This window comes from Ovis aries, chromosome 2 (genome assembly GCF_016772045.2).
Source record: "Ovis aries strain OAR_USU_Benz2616 breed Rambouillet chromosome 2, ARS-UI_Ramb_v3.0, whole genome shotgun sequence".
In the NCBI taxonomy this organism is placed as follows: domain Eukaryota; kingdom Metazoa; phylum Chordata; class Mammalia; order Artiodactyla; family Bovidae; genus Ovis; species Ovis aries.
In genome coordinates, this window is record NC_056055.1 from 186291041 (window position 1) to 186308415 (window position 17375).

A 17375-nucleotide genomic window follows, 5' to 3' on the forward strand; every position below is an offset into this window, starting at 1 on the left:
TGAGCATAGGGAGGCTCGAGACGCTAAGTCATGCACCCAGGACAGCCGCCACACATCAGTCTGTCTGTGTGCTGCCTTTGCTGTGGGTGTGTGTGTCTCCACCTAGGGCCCCCAAGCCCATGAAAGCCGTCCCTGGTTATCTGCCCTCACCACCTGGGCAGAAGCAGTGCGGTGATGGTTCTGGTGTCCTGCTTTTCAATCATTCTCTACTTCCCCTGGCTGTGAGACCTTGGGCAAACTTCTTGTGTTACCCTTTGTAAAATGTGGCTCATAATAGTCCCTTCCCTATGGGACAGTTGTGAAGATTAAACTGCTTTATGCTTTAAAATGCTTAGAAGTCACAGACACCCTCGGGCACTCAGTAAATACTGACTTTGAACCGTTCTCCCTTGACACACCAGGCCTCTGCCCCATGCCCAGTGTTCAGCATCTCCACTGAGCTAACCACAGAGCCAGCTGATCCCAGTGCTGGGATTCAGTGGTGAGCAGGGAGCCCTTGTCCCTGATTCACGGAGGCAGGAGGAACAGGAGCAACCAGACATACACAAGAGGGTTCAAACTCCCTCAGAAGGGACTGGGGTGCCCTGAGATCATCCAGGGCAGCGGGGAGGGCAGCCCAACTCCAGGAGGTCAGCCGCGTTTTCCTGGGGAAAGTGATGACCCAGCTGAGGACAGAGCACTGCAGACAGAGGAAATGGTACATGCAGAGGCCTGTGCCAGGGACGGGAGGAGGCTAGCGAGGGAGGCAGGCGGGGGCACCACAGGGCCACTGTGTAAGCCACGCTGAGGACTTGTGCCTTTTTCATGACAGCAGCGGGAGCTCTGGAGAGGTTTGGGGTGGGCAGAGACAAGGATGTGATCTGGCTTGGCCACAGTGAGGAATGAGGATTGGATGGCAGTTAGTTAAGGGCCCCGGGATGCCCTAGGCAGTTGGTGGGCTGGACTGGTGGAAGTCGAGAGAAAGGGGGCATGTGGAGGGCTTCAGCGGAGACTCAGCTGTGAGGGAGATGAGGAAGGGTCAGGCCGACTCTCACTCCCCAACTCTGCTGCTGTATGGGTGGCGGGTGCCCACAAGGCCCAGCCCTGCAGGAGTGGAGCTGTGTGGGCTGAACTAGGGCTGCTGCCCTGCAGGTGCGGGAGGCCAGGTGGGCAACTGCTGTCAGAAAGTTCACTGTCAGAGCTGCTTCAAGTGGGGAAAGGAAAGCAGTTTGTGGTGAGATCTCACCAGCCCCGCCCCTCCCCACCTCTCTGAAGGTGGACACTGAAGACCCAGAAAAGCCACGCATCAGGGCTCCTCTGGACCTGGGTCCGAATCCTGCCCTTGAGCAAGTTTCTAACCTCCCCAAACCTCAGTTTCTTATTTGCACAGCTGGGTTTGCGTCTCGAGGGACCGTTCAGTTCATGTCTGACTCTTTGCGGCCCCATGGACTGCAGCATGCCAGGCTTCCCTGTCCATTACCAACTTCCGGGGGACACTCTTGGGGGACAGTGGTGGCTGTTAATTGCAACAGTGGGTCTGAATGTCCTAATTGGTGGCCATCGCTGGGTTATACATCACATCAAAATCCAGAAGCAGGCATTTATCACCAAAGGGATACACACTATCTCTAGTTGCTGACGGGCCAGGATGTGTCTGTTCTTGGTCTAGAATGATTGTTCAGATGGGTGGGTGCAGCACAGCCCAGCCTCCATCAGGATGACCTTGTGTTCCTGGGCTCCTTCCCACCACAAGAGAAAGATGGTGACATGGTCTCAGTGTGTCACCTGCTGGCCTGGGTGCCACCTATGCTCCTGGGCCCCTCTGTGAGGCAGTGTCCCCCACAGCATCTATGGAGCACCTTCTGTGTACCCACCATAGCCCTGCTTCCTAAAAGATATACAAGCCCCAGTTCTCAGAACCCAAACAGAATACACAGACAAAAACAAAGATGTGCTACAAGTGCTTCATCCTTCTGGTTGAAAACAAAGTCTACAACTACATGCTTGCTGCAACTGTGGAGTATTTCAGAGTACCCAGGCCATCTCAGCATCTGTCATCCCATTGCAGCCTGGTGACCCCAGTGTTGAAAGGGTTCCCATTTTATACTAAGGACATGGAGGAACATTCCAGTCTTGTACAGCTTAACAGTTTGCCCCAAGCCATGCAGCTGACTTGTACAGACATACATACAGGGTACCAGCCCTCACCCCACCCCAGGCCATTGGTCTTGGACCCAGCATCCCTCATCCATAAGGGAGACAGTTAGGAGAGAAAATACCAGAATCCCCTTGCAGCCGGAGGATTTCAGGGCCTCCTCTATCCTCTCCGCAGCCTCAGAGAGGTGTTTCTCCTCAGGGCCCAGCAGTAAAGGGATTTCCCAGATTTGCCAGCCAAGGATAAGGGTTGGGGGAGAGCCAGGTGTGGTCGCGCCCCAGGGCAGGAGACAGTGGAGCAGCAGCTCAGCTGAGGCTTCTTCACTTGGTGGCTGTGGGCTTCTAGGGGGCCATCTGGTCCTGGGGGTGGGAGTTCAGAGGGTCACAGGGTTCAGTCCTGCCCCCAGTGTTCCTACAGTGCCGGTGGTGTGGCACCCTGATATGCTGACCCTGCAGCCAGGACAGCCTACGTCTTCCTGGAGCAGGGACCTACAGGGTCTGAGCAGGCAGAAGGGAGAAGGCATCGCGAGCCCAGGCATGGGAGTGGGTTGGGCCAGGCCACGTGCATCAGAGGCTGGGTTCCAGTAGCCGCTGCTCTTGTTCACAGGCAACCCCTCCAGCCCAAATGAGCCTGCATCCCACAGGAGGGAAGAGGGCAGGCAGGGGTACAGCATGCCCCTCTGCCAGGCGTGGCTCACACGTCACCTGATTCACTCTGCAGCACAGCCATGGAGTCTGCCCTTTACAGTGAGGGAACGGGCCCAGGGAGGGCCTGGAGAAGTTGGAAACCTTGGCGGGTGGGTCGTTGTCCAGAGATGGTGTCAAAACATTTCGAGGCCTGTGTGTCCAGAGGGGAGAACAGGACCCTAAACAGCAGAGGAGAGGCTGTAAGCAGGAGCCTGTGGGATCAGGGAGCCCTGCTGGGGGCAGGTCCTCCTCCCTCCCTGCAGTTGTGTGTGTATGTACCGGGGAGGGGAGAGAGTACTCATGGGCAGTCAGTTAGCGTGAAAGTGTGTCTGTGCGCCTGTGTATCATACAGTTGATCATGCTGGATGAAGGAAGCTGGAGGAGAAAGATAGTTCCATTTATGTAATAGACAAATATGCAAAACAGGCAACTCTAAGCCATCTGTGAGAAGCCAGGGAGGTGGGCTGCCCCTGGGGAGGGTCAGGAAGGGGCAGACTGGCTTGCTGGGCCCTGCTCCTCGGCCTGATGCTGGCTTCTCGGGTGGGTTCCCTTAATGAGAGGCCACCAGGCAGCTCACCTACGGTGTGCACCTAGGCTGTCGTGCCCGTAAGCATCGCTGCGTGCAGCCCTGGCCTCTGTGTGTCTTAACAGGAGAGGCACAGACACGGCTCCGCGGCACACCAGGTGTGGACAGATCCATGCTGCTGAAGGGCAAGCTGAGATTGAGAGAGGCCCATGCCCCAGAGCCCCCAGCTGCACAGGGGCAGAGCTGTAGTCCCGTCAGACCGGTCCCCTTCCCCCGAGTCCCATCCCCCGTCCCATCCCTTCTGCGAGCGCCATCATGCTGATGTGGCTTGGCTTGGATGTTCCACAGTGTCGCGTTTCTCCAGCCCCCGGGTGACACCCCGCCTGAGCCGCAAGCGAGCGCTGTCCATCTCCCCGCTCTCAGACGCCAGCCTCGACCTCCAGCGCATGATCCGGACCTCGCCCAACTCGCTGGTGGCCTACATCAACAACTCCCGCAGCAGCTCGGCCGCCAGCGGCTCCTATGGACACCTGTCGGCCGGTGCCCTCAGGTGAGCCCGGGCCAAGAGCTGGGGCAGGAATGGAAGCCTGGCGGGGGCCCAGAGATGAGGGTCTGCACAGGCCATCCCAGGAGAAAGACAAGACTTGTATTATTTTTTAATTTGTTAAAGTATAGTTGATTTGCAGTGTTGTGTTAGTTTCTGCCGTACAGCAAAAGGACTCAGTTAAGCAGATATTCTTTTTCATATTCTTTTCCATGATGTTCTAGCCCAGATATTGAATATAGTTCACTGTGCTATCCAGTCGCTCCTTATTATTTATAGGACTTGCTGTATTTGTAAGTCAGTCGACTTGGCTACTATTCCATGAATTCAAAACCAGCAGGGATGATGTTGAAATGTGCCAACATTTGGGTGCATCTTCGTGAGTCTGTTTTTCACCCACCAAACAATTTCTGATGTGATTAGTTACCCTTACCAAGCCTGTTATGAAAGATTCCACCATAAAGTCAAAGGCTGACTTTCCTAATATTTCAGTGGGTGTCCCTGACCAGCACTGGGGCTACTGGAAGTACGATACTGACTTGGCCTTCACATGTCTGGGCTGGCAGAGGCCTCCCTCCTGGGTCACAGCATGGCACACCCAAACCTCCTCAACAGTGCCTACCCTGTCCCCTCTGTGCAGCCCTTGGCTTTTGAGAGAACTCAGACTCCAGCCAACCTGACTGAAACCCATGTCCTTCCCATGGCCCTCCAGAAAGAGGGCAGGGGCTGCAAATAGGAATGTCAGGAGAGCTCAGCCCAAGGACCAGGACGAGGAAGGATGATTGCATCTGTTATCTTTTGGTGCATGGCAGAACAAACAGAAACCAAAAAACAGTTTGGTAGTGGTTTCAAACAACAGTAGACATTTACCATCTTGCACCATTTCTAAAGGTTAGGAGTATGAGACTGGCTTAGCCTCAGGTCTCAGGAGGTTGCCGTCAAGTTGTCGGCCAGTGAGACTCACCTGCATCTGGGCATCTGTTTCCAGGATGGCTCGCCCTCGGGGCTGTTTGCTCAAGCTTCAGCTCCTCTTCACAGGAGCCCCCCACATGCTGCTTGAGCATACTCACAGCATGGCAGCCAGCTCTCCTTCCTCCAGTCCCCACGGGAAGTGACCCCACAGAGAGCAGGGAGGAAGCCACAGCATCTTCTACGACTTGGCCTCAGAGGGTACCATTTCTCCCTTGATAGGTCTTGTTCTATAAAGAATGGTGGGTTCATAGGCAGGTGGCCTGGTAGAGCTCAGAAGTGCAATAGGAGTTCAAGAAAAGAGGAGAATGTGAACAGAGGGCTCAGGGTGCACTTCCTGGATGAGGGGGCATTAGAACAGACTTCAGAGGTCAAAATGGATTCAAATAGTCCAGGAGCATCAGTGATGCAGGGGTGTATCTCAGGCATCAGAGCAGCGAAGGGCCAGGATGTGGGGAGTGACTTGCCAGGGCAGAAGGCTGCATCCTGGGGCAGGGCCTAGTGTCTAGTACTAAAGAGGATGACTGAGACAGCAGGCAGTGGGGAGCCGTAGCTGGTGCTTGAGTGAGGTAAAGTCACAGTGATGGGGAAAGGTCAACAACGTGACCATCCTGATCTCTGGGCAGGGTCCTGTCTGCCCAGGACGTGTGAGCCTCACAGAACCATGCCCCCCACCCCAGCCCAACCCTACTCCTTCACCTTGTCTGCCCTTCTCTGCAGCCCAGCCTTCACCTTCCCCCACCCCATCAACCCCGTGGCCTACCAGCAGATCCTGAGCCAGCAGAGGGGCCTGGGCTCAGCCTTCGGACACACGCCACCCCTGATCCAGCCCTCGCCCACCTTCCTGGCCCAGCAGCCAGTGACCTTCACCTCCATCAATGCCACACCCACCCAGCTCAGTAGCAGCAGCAACTGTCTGAGTGACGCCAATCAGGTAGGTGGGTGCAGGGAGCAGGGGGCCCACCAGCTACTGCTATGAACCCCGGGAAGGCTGATTGTGGCCATCTCATGCCAAGAACTTGTGGAAGGACTCTGGGCATAGGTCTGGCTGGCAGGATACCTCTGGGCAGAGACCATGTGATCAAATCGGCCTTAGGCTGGATGCCCAGTCAGGAGGGCATCCACTTGACTTCACACTGCCCTGGGGCCTCACACTGCCCTCACTCCCTGTGGGCAAGTGCCCAGCCTCTGTTTTTTGGCCATCTGTCTAATAAGACTAATGAGCCTGGAGAAACTCTAGGATTCAGAGTCAGGCATCATACAGGGACTTCATACATAGCATGTAACATGGATGAAACAGATGGAGGCATGGCTAATACCATGTAGCTTAGTTTTAGAGCATGATAGCCATCTTATTTGACTTTCCCAATGGTCCTTGGACAGGCCTGGGCCCACTCACACAGTACCTGGCACACGCCTGGTGCCATCAGCATTTGATGAATGAATGAGGCCCTGTTTTGCAGATGAGGAGATGTAGCTAGAGTCACTGAGACAGTGTGAGACAGTGAGGAGGGCACAGGCCTTGGAATCAGGCAGTGCTTTGAACCCTGATTTGCCCGAAAGCTCTTTCAGCCTGACCTGACGCCCCTGCAGAATAGGGCCTGCCATCTATATTAAGTCGTTGTACCTGGGTCCACCTGGATCCCGGTTAGCACCCATGATGACAGTTCTTGAGGTGAAACACAGGCCACTCAGTTTAGGAGCAGCTCTTTTCAAGAAAGTTCTCCCTAGGGCTCCAGCCAGCCAGCCAGCACCTCCCCCAGAGGGTGGCTGTCAGCTTCTGCCTCATCCCCTGACACTTGAACTGTGGTGCTGGAGAAGACTCCTGAGAGTCCCCTGGGGAGCCAGGAGATCAAACCAGTAAATCCTAAAGGAAATCAACCCTGCATATTCATTGGAAGGACTGATGCTGAAGCTGAAGCTCCAATACTTTGGCCACCTGATGGGAAGAGCTGATTCACTGGAAGACCCAAATGGCGGGAAAGATTGAAGGCAGGCGGATAAGGGAACGACAGGGGATGAGATCATTGGATGGCATCACCGACTCAATGGACATGAGTTTGAGCAAACTCCAGGAGATGGTATAAGACAGGGAGGCCTGGTGTGCTGCAGTCCATGGGGTCACAAAGAGTCAGACACAGCTGAATAACTGAACAACTGATACTATAGCTCTAACCTGCTTGTCCCGAGGAACCACGCTCTTCTGTCCTATATTCCCTGAGTGGCCAGGCCCTATCGTCCTCAGAGTTGCCCCTGACTCGGACGGCTGAGAAGTTGAGGCCACTGAGTCAGGGGTGGGGGTCCCCAGCATTTCACAGAGGGTCTCCTGCTCCATCTATGTGGGGTGGGGGCTACATAATTGGGAGGAGGGTGCTGATGGGCCAAGCTCTGGGCTCTCCTGGCCGTGCCTGGGCCTGAGGACTGAGCTGGGGTGGGGGTGGGAGTGTTTCTGAAACTGCAGTCACAAGTGTTGACATAGATGGTCTATGTGCAGAAAGTCCCAGAGGCAAAGCCTCAGGAAAACTTGGGAGGTCCTGCCTGCGTGTGATGGGTCCCTCTATGCTCCCTTCTTTCAGAACAAGCAAAGCAGCGAGTCGGCTGTGAGCAGCACTGTCAATCCCATCATCATTCACAAGCGCAGCAAGGTCAAAACTGAAGCCGACGGCCTGCGGCCAGCCTCCCCACTGACCCTAACACAGGTAACCTGCCAGCTGTTCTTGGGCCAGGGCCTGGCCTCGTCCCCTAGGGGCCGTGACTCACTGTTGGGAATGGGTGATGGACAGCTTGCATGAATGAATGAGTAAATGAATGACCCAGAGAGGGCACATTGTGAGTTCAAGGAGGGCTGGAGCTGCGTCCCTGCTCCCTGCACCCCATGTGCTCATCAAGCACCCGCTGAACAAAAGAAGGAAGGGAGGCAAGGATGCTGGGTCTGCAGCACAAGCCCCAGGTAAACTGAGTCGCTTACAGCCCCTGAACGGCTCAGGCCTGTCCTCGCTCCCTCTCCCTGGAAATCTGTCCCCCACTTTATCCCCTGGACAGTAGGAGTCACATCCGCCCAGAGGCTCCCCCACCCCCACCCCGCCAGCTTCTGGGTCACTTTGTCTCCTGCGCTGCATGGTCAGCTTTAGAACAGTGATGCTTTAGGAACAGTGCCTGGTTTGGCTCTGCGCCACTGGGTTTGCACAGGGCCTGGTGTGCAGTAGCTGGGAGATAAGGTTTTCTAAGGACTCAGTGCCAAGTTGAGGGAGTGAGTGTTCCAGTGTGCAGGAGGGGAGGGGGGACAGGTTCTGGTGGGAAGGAGAGGAGCAGAGCCACCTGGGGCCCATAATGGGCCTCTGAGGTCCCTGGAGATCCTGCCACTTGTTCCAGCATCAGGCTGGCAGGCATGTAGCCCCAGCTCCTGGGAGGGTCAGTGTGCATACTGAGCTCCAGGGCCGCCTCTCATGGTACCTCCACCCATTACTGCAGAATCAGCAGCTTTGACACTGAGCGTCCTGGGGGCCTCTGATCCCCATCTCCCCTACATCTGCCAGACCATCCTTTATCAAACCTGTAAGCCATCGGGCATGCTACGGGCACTTAATTTTTATGAAATATTGGGTCCTGTTATTGTCAGGCAAACACAGGGGTTGGTGACAAATTTTTCTCCCTTCACTGACGCCAAAGCATCTCCGCGTGATGCATGGTCTCCACGCGGCTGGCCATCACTGGGGGCCGTTGAAATTGATGAGGACAGCACGCATCCAAGGGAGATAAATGCACTGGAGCTTCAGGGACAGGACTGCAGGGCATTGTGGGGGGCAGTTCAGGCAAGGGCGCTCAGCCCCGGGGAGCCTGCTGCCTTTCCTCACTCAACCCAGTGTCGGGGTCGGGTGGGGGCTGGCACACAGAGCCCTCCCTCCTGCCCAGCTCGGCTCCCACCTCATGTCAGGAAAAGACAGGCGTTTTTCACCAAGAGGCTGTCACCATGTCACTCAGGGTCCTGATTCAGTGACCTGACTCCTTTGCTCCCTGACTCACTTGCAAGGTGGATGGGCTCTTTTGCTTGGCAGAACACAACAAGTCCCTCATGGGCTTCAGCCCTCAGACTCCTGGGCTAGGATGCCACCCCGCTGAATCTGGAGACCTGCCCCCCTTCTTCTCCGTCCTCCTCCGCTCAGGTCCACCTGGCAGCTTTTTCAGCCTTTTCTGAAATAAGCAGATCAGGCAGCTTGAGGAGTAATAAGGTTATCTCCAGTTTTTCTGGAAGTGCCGAGGCATTCAGAGGCCCCACCCATTGCTAGACATTCGGGACAGAATATTCCTGCCCCTCCTTTTAAGGTGGGCTAAGTGCTGCTGCCTGGGGACTTACTGAACAACATGTCATCATTTTCCAGAATGCAAACATTGGTTGTAAGGTGCTCTGGGAAATGACAACTAGAACCCGCCTCTTGGAGGAGCCCGTGCAGCATTTTGGAAAGCCGGTCCTGGGTGCGAGTCTGCAACAGCCATGGACGGGTCACAGGGCTGGTTTCTGCCCCAAGAAATGCACTCAGCTTCTGGAGGGAGGCTGAGATGGGGGCTGCAGCCTCCGATTCATTGAGTCTCTAGAGCCTGTGGGGGCTGGGGTGCCTGGCTGTGGGGAGAAGGTATCTGTCCCCCAACTCAGCCTGAGCTATGAATGCTTTCCCTGGAGGCTCTTTTGAAAGACAGAACATTCCTGCCATTTTGGAAATAGTTTGCAAGTGAAACAGGCCCCCTAACACCTGCCCCTTTGCCTGGCTTTGCCCTGAGCCTGCCCTGTGGGCCAAGGGGTCCTGCGGAGGCCTCGGCCCGCTCTGGGGGTCCTCGCCAGGCCTGCCTCCCAACCTGGCCATCTGTGCCTCTCCCCAGGCCCTCTCCTGGAACCACTCAGATTGTCCCGGGCTCCCTGCTTTGAGGCTGCCCGCCCCCATGAGTTCTGTTAGCATCAGCTGGGATGGCGGCGGCCCTGTGGGGTTTACTCTCAGTTCGTTGCTGCTTCTGGAGGAAAAGGCTTTGTCCTCTTTGAAAGGAGCTTTGACGCCTGTAATCAGTGGAAGGCGCACCTTAGGGGCCTTTCCTTCCCCCTGAAATGGGCACGTGTGGGCTCCAGCGTGGCCAGAAACATGAACCCAGACCTAGGTAACCACAAATGTGTTCTGGAGGGAACGGTCAGCCTCCACTTGAACGTTAGGGTGCCTGGCTGTGGTAGCAGCATACAAACACCCACATTTTAGGCCTGTTGCAGGGAAGCCGATGCTGGGAGAGTACTCTGGGTGCCATGTATGACCCTGGAGGAGGGGACAGTACAAGGATAAGGCCAGGCCAATGTGTGTGGAGTTTCCTTTTGCCTCCAAACAAGAGCTGACCCTGTTCATATACAGGCTGTGAATACAAATGCCCCATCCCAGCCTGTGGGGCCCACCCCAGCTCTCCCCGGAGGAGACCACATCCAATAAGCAAAAGTCACTGCCCTCCTGTCTCCTGTTCTCATAGCCATGTCCACCGGACCCAGGATGTGATGGGACACCTGGGTGATGACAAGCCAGCATATGTGCGTGCTTGTGGGTGCATGCGTGTGATGTGTATGTGAGCGCAGGTGTGCCTCCACCTAGACCAGCCCATGGGTCCTTGGCACAGCCTTCACGGGGCTGACAGTGACCTTTCCCTGGGACCAGATGGCTGCACAAGGCTCACGTGGGTATGCTCTGCCCCACTCCCCCAGGAGCAGCTGGCTGACCTCAAGGAGGACCTGGAGAGAGACGATTGTAAGCAGGAGGCTGAGGTGGTCATCTATGAGACCAACTGCCACTGGGAGGACTGCACCAAGGAGTACGACACCCAGGAGCAGCTGGTGCACGTAAGCCCCTGAGCACCACACCCGGCCACATGGAGCTTCCAGGTCCTCTGCTAGAGAGAAGGGACTCCCAGAGGTGCCTGCACCACCTCCTGGGCAAGTGGGAGGCATGATTACTTACCAAAGCCTTACTTATTTCTAAAGTGGGGCTTATAAGTACGTATGTCGTACAAGAGAGGAAGAAAAATAAGGAGAAAATTAGAAGGAAAAGGAGCAGTAAAATAAAGCCCAGAATAAAGTTAGTATTAAAAACCAAGTATTCTGAGCTAGAGGTCACATACACATCTCTCTATTTTTTCTTTAAGCTTCCTGGCAGTCAGTGCAAAGAGGGAAAGAAGATTAGTTAAGTCAGCCAGTGCCCACAAGATATAACAAACCTAACATTGAAATCTGAAAGAAGTTTCTCCCATGGAGGAAGGAATTGGTCATTTCCTCTTGGAGACCATGCACAGATACTCAGTGTACATGGGTGCAGCTGAATGTATACACGCATATGAGGAGTGAGCTGCTTAAAAATGCCTAGTTACTGACAGATCGGGAGACCAGAGAAGATCATGAGTACTGGGTGTGCTCTTCAGGGTCTGCCTCTAAACTCCCTACAGCAGCGGCCACTGCGGGCTAACTTGTGCAGTACAAAAGGAAGGAACAGGGGCTTAAGGCAGGAGGTGCCTGGCTTCCTACCTGACCCCACCACAGCGAGCCAAGCAGTTCTGAACAAGTGGCTGCACCTCTGGGAGCCTCAGGTTTTCCCTCCTGTAAATAAAGGTGGAGCCCACCGTGCAGAGGGCTGAAGGCTGACTGTGACATCAGCATAAACACTTCGCAGAGAGCAGCCCTCCAAACACAGCAATTCTCTCCTAGTTCTTCCTCCCTGTTCCCCACACCAGCCGAGTGTTCTCCTCCTCTGCATCTAGAAAAGAACTTTAAGTCAAGAATAAGTCGCCCCCAGTCCCAACACACACACTTTTTAGTGAGTGAGTGTCTACAAAGATGAACCTACACCAAGCTGGCAGCTCAACGGCTGGGTAGATACATACCAACACACATACGTACACAAACACACACACACACACACATACACACACAGTAGTCACACCTACAGGCTATCCCACATGAGTTACCTCCTCCCCAGGTCTGTAAAATCAACATTTAAGACACTACCCACTCCCCCTGCTTACTTTTGTCATGAGCTTGCACTCAAAGACTGTAGGGTTCTTTTGCCTTGGGGTTTTTCTCCCCAAATTCTTACCCAGGGGACTGGAGTTTCTTAGCAAACCCATTGCTGCTGATGTTGAACCTTTAAAGCAGGGTCTTATCTAATTCCTCAGGGACTCAAAGGTAAGTTTTCAACCTGTGCCACCTCTTTGGGTTAAACAAGTCTTGAGGTGGAGTCCGGGCCATGGGAGCTGTGAGCTTTAAGCCGATAAGATGGAGAGGAGAAGGAGAAGATCTGAGGTGGGGAGAGGGCCCAAGCAGAGGGGTGGAGTGAAAGTGAAAGTTGCTCAGTCACATCCGACTCTGTGCGACCCAGTGGACTATACAGTCCATGGAATTCTCCAGGTCAGAGTACTGGAGTGGGTAGCCATTCCATTCTCAGAGGGATCTTCCCAACCCAGGGATCGAACCCAGGTCTCCCGCATTGCAGGCAGATTCTTTACCATCTGAGCCACCAGGGAAGCCCAGAGGAGTAGAGGGGAGGATGTAAAATATGCTCTAGCAAGGACTGCTGCTGCTGCTAAGTCGCTTCAGTCATGTCCGACTCTGTGCGACCCCATAGACGGCAGCCCACCAGGCTCCCCTGTCCCTGGGATTCTCCAGGCAAGAACACTGGAGTGGGCCGCCATTTTCTTCTCCAATGCATGAAAGTGAAAAGTGAAAGTGAAGTCACTCAGTCGTGTTCTACTCTTCGAGACCCCATGGACTGCACCTACCAGGCTCCTCTGTCCATGGGACTCTCCAGGCAAGAGTACTGGAGTGGGGTGCCATCGCCTTCTCCAAAGAGCAGGGAGGGGATTCCTCATGGAAAGGCAGACAGTCCAGATGTGGAAAGCAGGGCTCCAGCTGCAGGCTCCTACCTGGGCCCAGGGCTGTCGCTGGGGCTGTAGGTAACCACCTGCGTCTGGCCCTGGAAGAAACAGGCTCCCATGAGAGGGGGCAGCCTGCTCTGCTCAGCTCCATCTCTCTCTGTGCTCCCTGAGAAGATGGATGGCCCAGGCACGCACATAAGCTAGAGCCCCTAGTCAATTATTAACAATTTGTTGCTAAGTAAACCAATAAGAAAAAAATGAAAGGCATTGTCAGGAAGCATTTTGATCATTTGAAAAGCTTTCAGAATGGAAAGTGAGGCTAATATGGTAAGATTTCCCTGGAAGTTCAAAGCGCTGTAGATTTTGCTTATCTCGGTGTCGGCATTTGTATGCATAACAGTCTGGCCTGTCACCTGGGGCAGAAGGGCCCAGCGGTTTTCTGTCTCACAAGGAGAGAGGCTGCTGGTATCCAGATGCTCAGCTCTGGGCAGCCTTGTAGGTTGCAAAGATCTACAGCAGTGCTGTCCAAGAGAAAGACACTGCTAGCCCCAATGCCAGGCACACATGTAATCTTATATTAGCTAGGAGCACATTTAAAAAGAGGGAAAGGAGACAGGTAAAATCCATTGGAATCCTATAGTTTAACTCAATATATCTAAAATATTATCCTTTCTGTATGAAATCAATATAAAACAAAATTTTTGAGCTATTTCACATCCTTTTTTTTCATTCTCAGTCTGTAAAACAGGTATGTGGCTTACACTTCCAGCCCTCCCTGGTTGGGACCAGCCACCTTTCAGGGGTTCAACAGCCACAAGTGAAAAATGGCTGAGACCTAGGCCAGTGCATGTCCAGAGGTGGGGGGAGGAAGTGGAAGCTGGGAGTGGCAATGGGGACCAAGAGAACAAAGAGGATGGGGATGGAAGGGGCACCGTGCCCCCCTCCTAGCTCCTCAGGGACCCAGGCTACAGGTAGGACACAGATGGGGCCTCAAGAGCCTCCCTAGAGGACCAGTATTCTTTGTCATTCTACTGTGTGAGTGGCAAATGCCAGTTACTATCCCCAGTTAAATAGGCAGCCTGAAAGATCAAGGCCATAAAGGTCCTGAGGCCCTACCCAAGTAGCCACATGTCCCAAGCTCAGAAGTAGTAACAGCCCTGCTCCCATGAGGACGGCAGCCTTCAGTTAAATCATCAAAGCAAATAACTGGAAACCAAATGTCTACTGAGAGCAGCTGGTTCTGTTGCCTGTATCAGAAAACCTCCATGGCCCATTGCTCCCCATCATCGGAGAAACTGCCAAGGAGGGGACACAGGTGATGGGCCCAGGGCGGTGCTGGATGGGGTAGGTCTGAGGCCTACTTGTTCAGGGAAGGCTGACTGGCCGTGTACTTCCCTGCCTTGCCCAAAATGGTCCCAGCTGCCCTGAGGGGCAGGGCCACCCCCCTCACCCACCAACCCCCACCCTGCCACTGCAGAATCAGCTGGATGTCTTGGGCTGCCCCGCCTTGCTTTCTGGGCATTTTTTCCCTGGGGCAGCCCTGCACAGTACCCAGTTCATGCTGTCACAGTCAGACTCTAGCTGTGTCCTAGGCAAGCCACTTTAACAGTCTGGGCTTTTGTGAAAAGAAGACAAAGCTAACATCTCATGGGTCACTATCAAAAAGAGAGAAGAGGATTCATTTATGTTTCTGCTATAATAAAAAGGTTAGCGAATTCCCTGACAGTCCAGTGGTTAGGACTTGGCAGTTTCACTGCCAGTATCCTGGGTTCAATCCCTGATCAGGGACCTGAGACCCCACAAGCTATGGGGCCTTAAAGAAAAATTGTTATTTAAAACTTTCTGGAGCCATAGGGGCAATCTTGGGAGAGGCTGCTCATGTACCCACTGTGAGCAGGTCTGCCTCAATGCAGCTAACAAATGCCTACTGTTTGCAGCCTGGAAGCTTCATCATAACCACAAGTTTTCCATAGACTAGAGCCCAGCCCAGACTGGGATGAGCGGGGGTGGCTCTGACCGTCATGGATGGTCATTTTAACGACTAATTAGAAAAAGCAGCTGAGATAACTCAGGAGGAGGCGTGGCCGGCGTGTGGATGCTGGTCCGTGTGGTGGGTGGTCTACACAGACCAGGTGTGGTCTGAAGGGGTGGGCGGCTGGGCTCATCCCTCTCTGTGGGCTTGCTCCTGGCAGCACATCAACAACGAGCACATCCACGGGGAGAAGAAGGAGTTCGTATGCCGCTGGCAGGCCTGCACGCGCGAGCAGAAGCCCTTCAAGGCACAGTACATGCTTGTGGTGCACATGCGCAGGCACACAGGCGAGAAGCCCCACAAGTGCACGGTGAGTGGCCATGGGCTGGCCCATTGGCCAGGTTGTGTGGGTCATGTCGGACATGGCTGACCACGGAAAGACCCGGTGGCACAGCTTTGGGACAATGGGACCAGACTTTTCAGCAGGACATCCTGTCTGGGGTCCTAGGGGCCCCTTGTTCTGTCTGCTGCCCCATTCGTTTGCTTACTCTCCCTGAGGAGTGTGTGCATCTGGGTACCTGCGGTGGAGGTGTGCTAGTGTCTCTGTGGTTGTGTCTGTGTGACCAGAAGCCCCAAAGCTATGCCCCACTCGGCTGGGTGGCCCTGAGCAGAGGGCTGGCTCGGTAGCTCCCTGCAGGCTGCTGTCTGCACAGAGAAGAGTTTCACTGGAGAGTCACAGATGGAGTGATGACGGCTTAAAAGTCACTTTGGCGGACTTTAAAAAAAAAAACGTGAACACAATTATAAGACCTTTTGGGCAGTCTCCCTTATGGAGTCAACAGGGTTTGTGACTATCTGGTGAGAACTTTATTTAACACACAGGAATTTCTCCCTTTCAAAGGAGCAGGCCATTTGTGTATCTTCTTTGGAGAAGACTCTATTTTAAAATTTTGTCTATATTTAAACTATTTGTCTTTTTGTTGTTGAATTGTAGTAGTTTTCCTAGACTCTAATCGGAAATATCGGAGAAGGCAATGGCACCCCACTTCAGTACTCTTGCCTGGAAAATCCCATGGACGGAGGAGCCTGGTGGGCTGCAGTCCATGGGGTCGTGAAGAGTTGGACTCGACTGAGCGACTTCACTTTCACTTTTCACTTTCCCGCATTGGAGAAGGAAATGGCAACCCACTCCAGTGTTCTTGCCTGGAGAATCCCAGGGACTGGGGAGCCTGATGGGCTGCCGTCTATGGGGTTGCACAGAGTCGGACACGACTGAAGCGACTTAGCAGCAGCAGCAATCGGATATATGATTTACAAGTATTTTCTCCTATTCTATAGGTTTTCTTTTTATTTTCTTCATAGTTTCCTTTGAAGGATAATAGTTTTTGATGTTCAGAGAGTTTGTTTTATTGATATTGCTTGTGCTTTTGGTATCATATCTAAGAAACTACTGCCAGATGCAGGGTCACAAAGATTTATCCCTGTTTTCTACTGGGAGTTTTATGGTTTATAGGTATGTAGTTTTATTTATATGAACATATAAATATATACACATATATATTTTTAGTAGTGTAGCTCTTCCATTTAGGTCTTTAATCCATATTCATTTAACTTGTATATGGTGTGAGGTAAGGATCCAGCTTCATTCTTTCGTGTGTTGTTACACAGTTGTCCCACTCCATTTGTTGAAGAGACTGCTCTTTCCCCATCAAAGGTCTTGGATCCTTGTTGAAACCCAATTGACCCTACATGTGTGAGTTTCTTTCTAAATTATCAGTTTTCTTCCATTGATGGCTACATCTGTCCTTATGCCAGTACCACACATGGTCTTTTTTAATTGAAGAATGGTTGATTTACAGTGTTATGTGAATTTCTGCTGTATAGCAAAGTGACTCAGTTATACACACACATATATGTATATATTCTTTTCTATATTCTTTTCCATTATGATTTATCTTAGGAGATCAGATATAGTTCCCTGTGCTATACAGTTGCTTGATTACCATAGTTTTGTTGTAAGTTTTGAAGTTGAGAAGTGTCAGTCTTCCAAATTTGTCCTCCTTTTGCAAGATTATTTTTGCTTTTCTGAGTCCTCTGCAGAAGTTATTTTCTTAAGATCCTGAGTGGTAGCAAACCATAGCCCTCTGATATGAGCTGTGAGCTGCAGAAACAGAAGGCATTGGAGCCAAGTGTGCTGAGTCAAACTGGTCAGGAATAAAGGGGAGGATGTGAAGAATGAAACAGTTCCTGCTGGGGGTTATGTGTCATTCTGGGGGCAATTTTCACAGCTACACTGGATGCAATTGCAGTATCTTTGGAATGGGTAACCCTTGCAATGATCCTTCCCTCCCTCCCTTCCTGCCCCTCTCTCTGGCTCCCTCTTCCTTTCCTAAAATGTTTCTTGAGTGCCAAAAATGTTTCTCTTCGCCAGGCACTGATTCCTAGGAACACAGAAATGAATAGGACCCAGAAAGTATCTGCTCTCAGGGAGCTTGTATCCCTGTGGGAAGGCCAGATAACAAAATGATTAAGATAATTATAAACTGCATTAGGGAGTATAAAGAAAAAAGGGTGTTATTATAATTAAGAAAATCAAAGAATTGCTCTAGGAGGAGATGACCCCAAAGACTGAGAGGGAGTGGACTGGGCCAAGGCCA

General features: G+C 52.9%; 1 protein-coding gene across 2 annotated transcripts in view; it reads left to right on the forward strand.

The window, feature by feature from the left end:
- GLI2 (GLI family zinc finger 2) overlaps positions 1-17375 on the forward strand; it is a 261272-nt gene that overhangs the window by 234102 nt on the left and 9795 nt on the right. For both annotated transcript variants that reach the window (XM_027964829.3, XM_042243984.2), the window contains 5 exons: positions 3695-3896; positions 5580-5793; positions 7436-7558; positions 10588-10722; positions 14939-15088. In XM_027964829.3, the coding sequence (XP_027820630.2) occupies positions 3695-3896; positions 5580-5793; positions 7436-7558; positions 10588-10722; positions 14939-15088 (824 nt within the window). The remainder of the gene's footprint in view (positions 1-3694; positions 3897-5579; positions 5794-7435; positions 7559-10587; positions 10723-14938; positions 15089-17375) is intronic.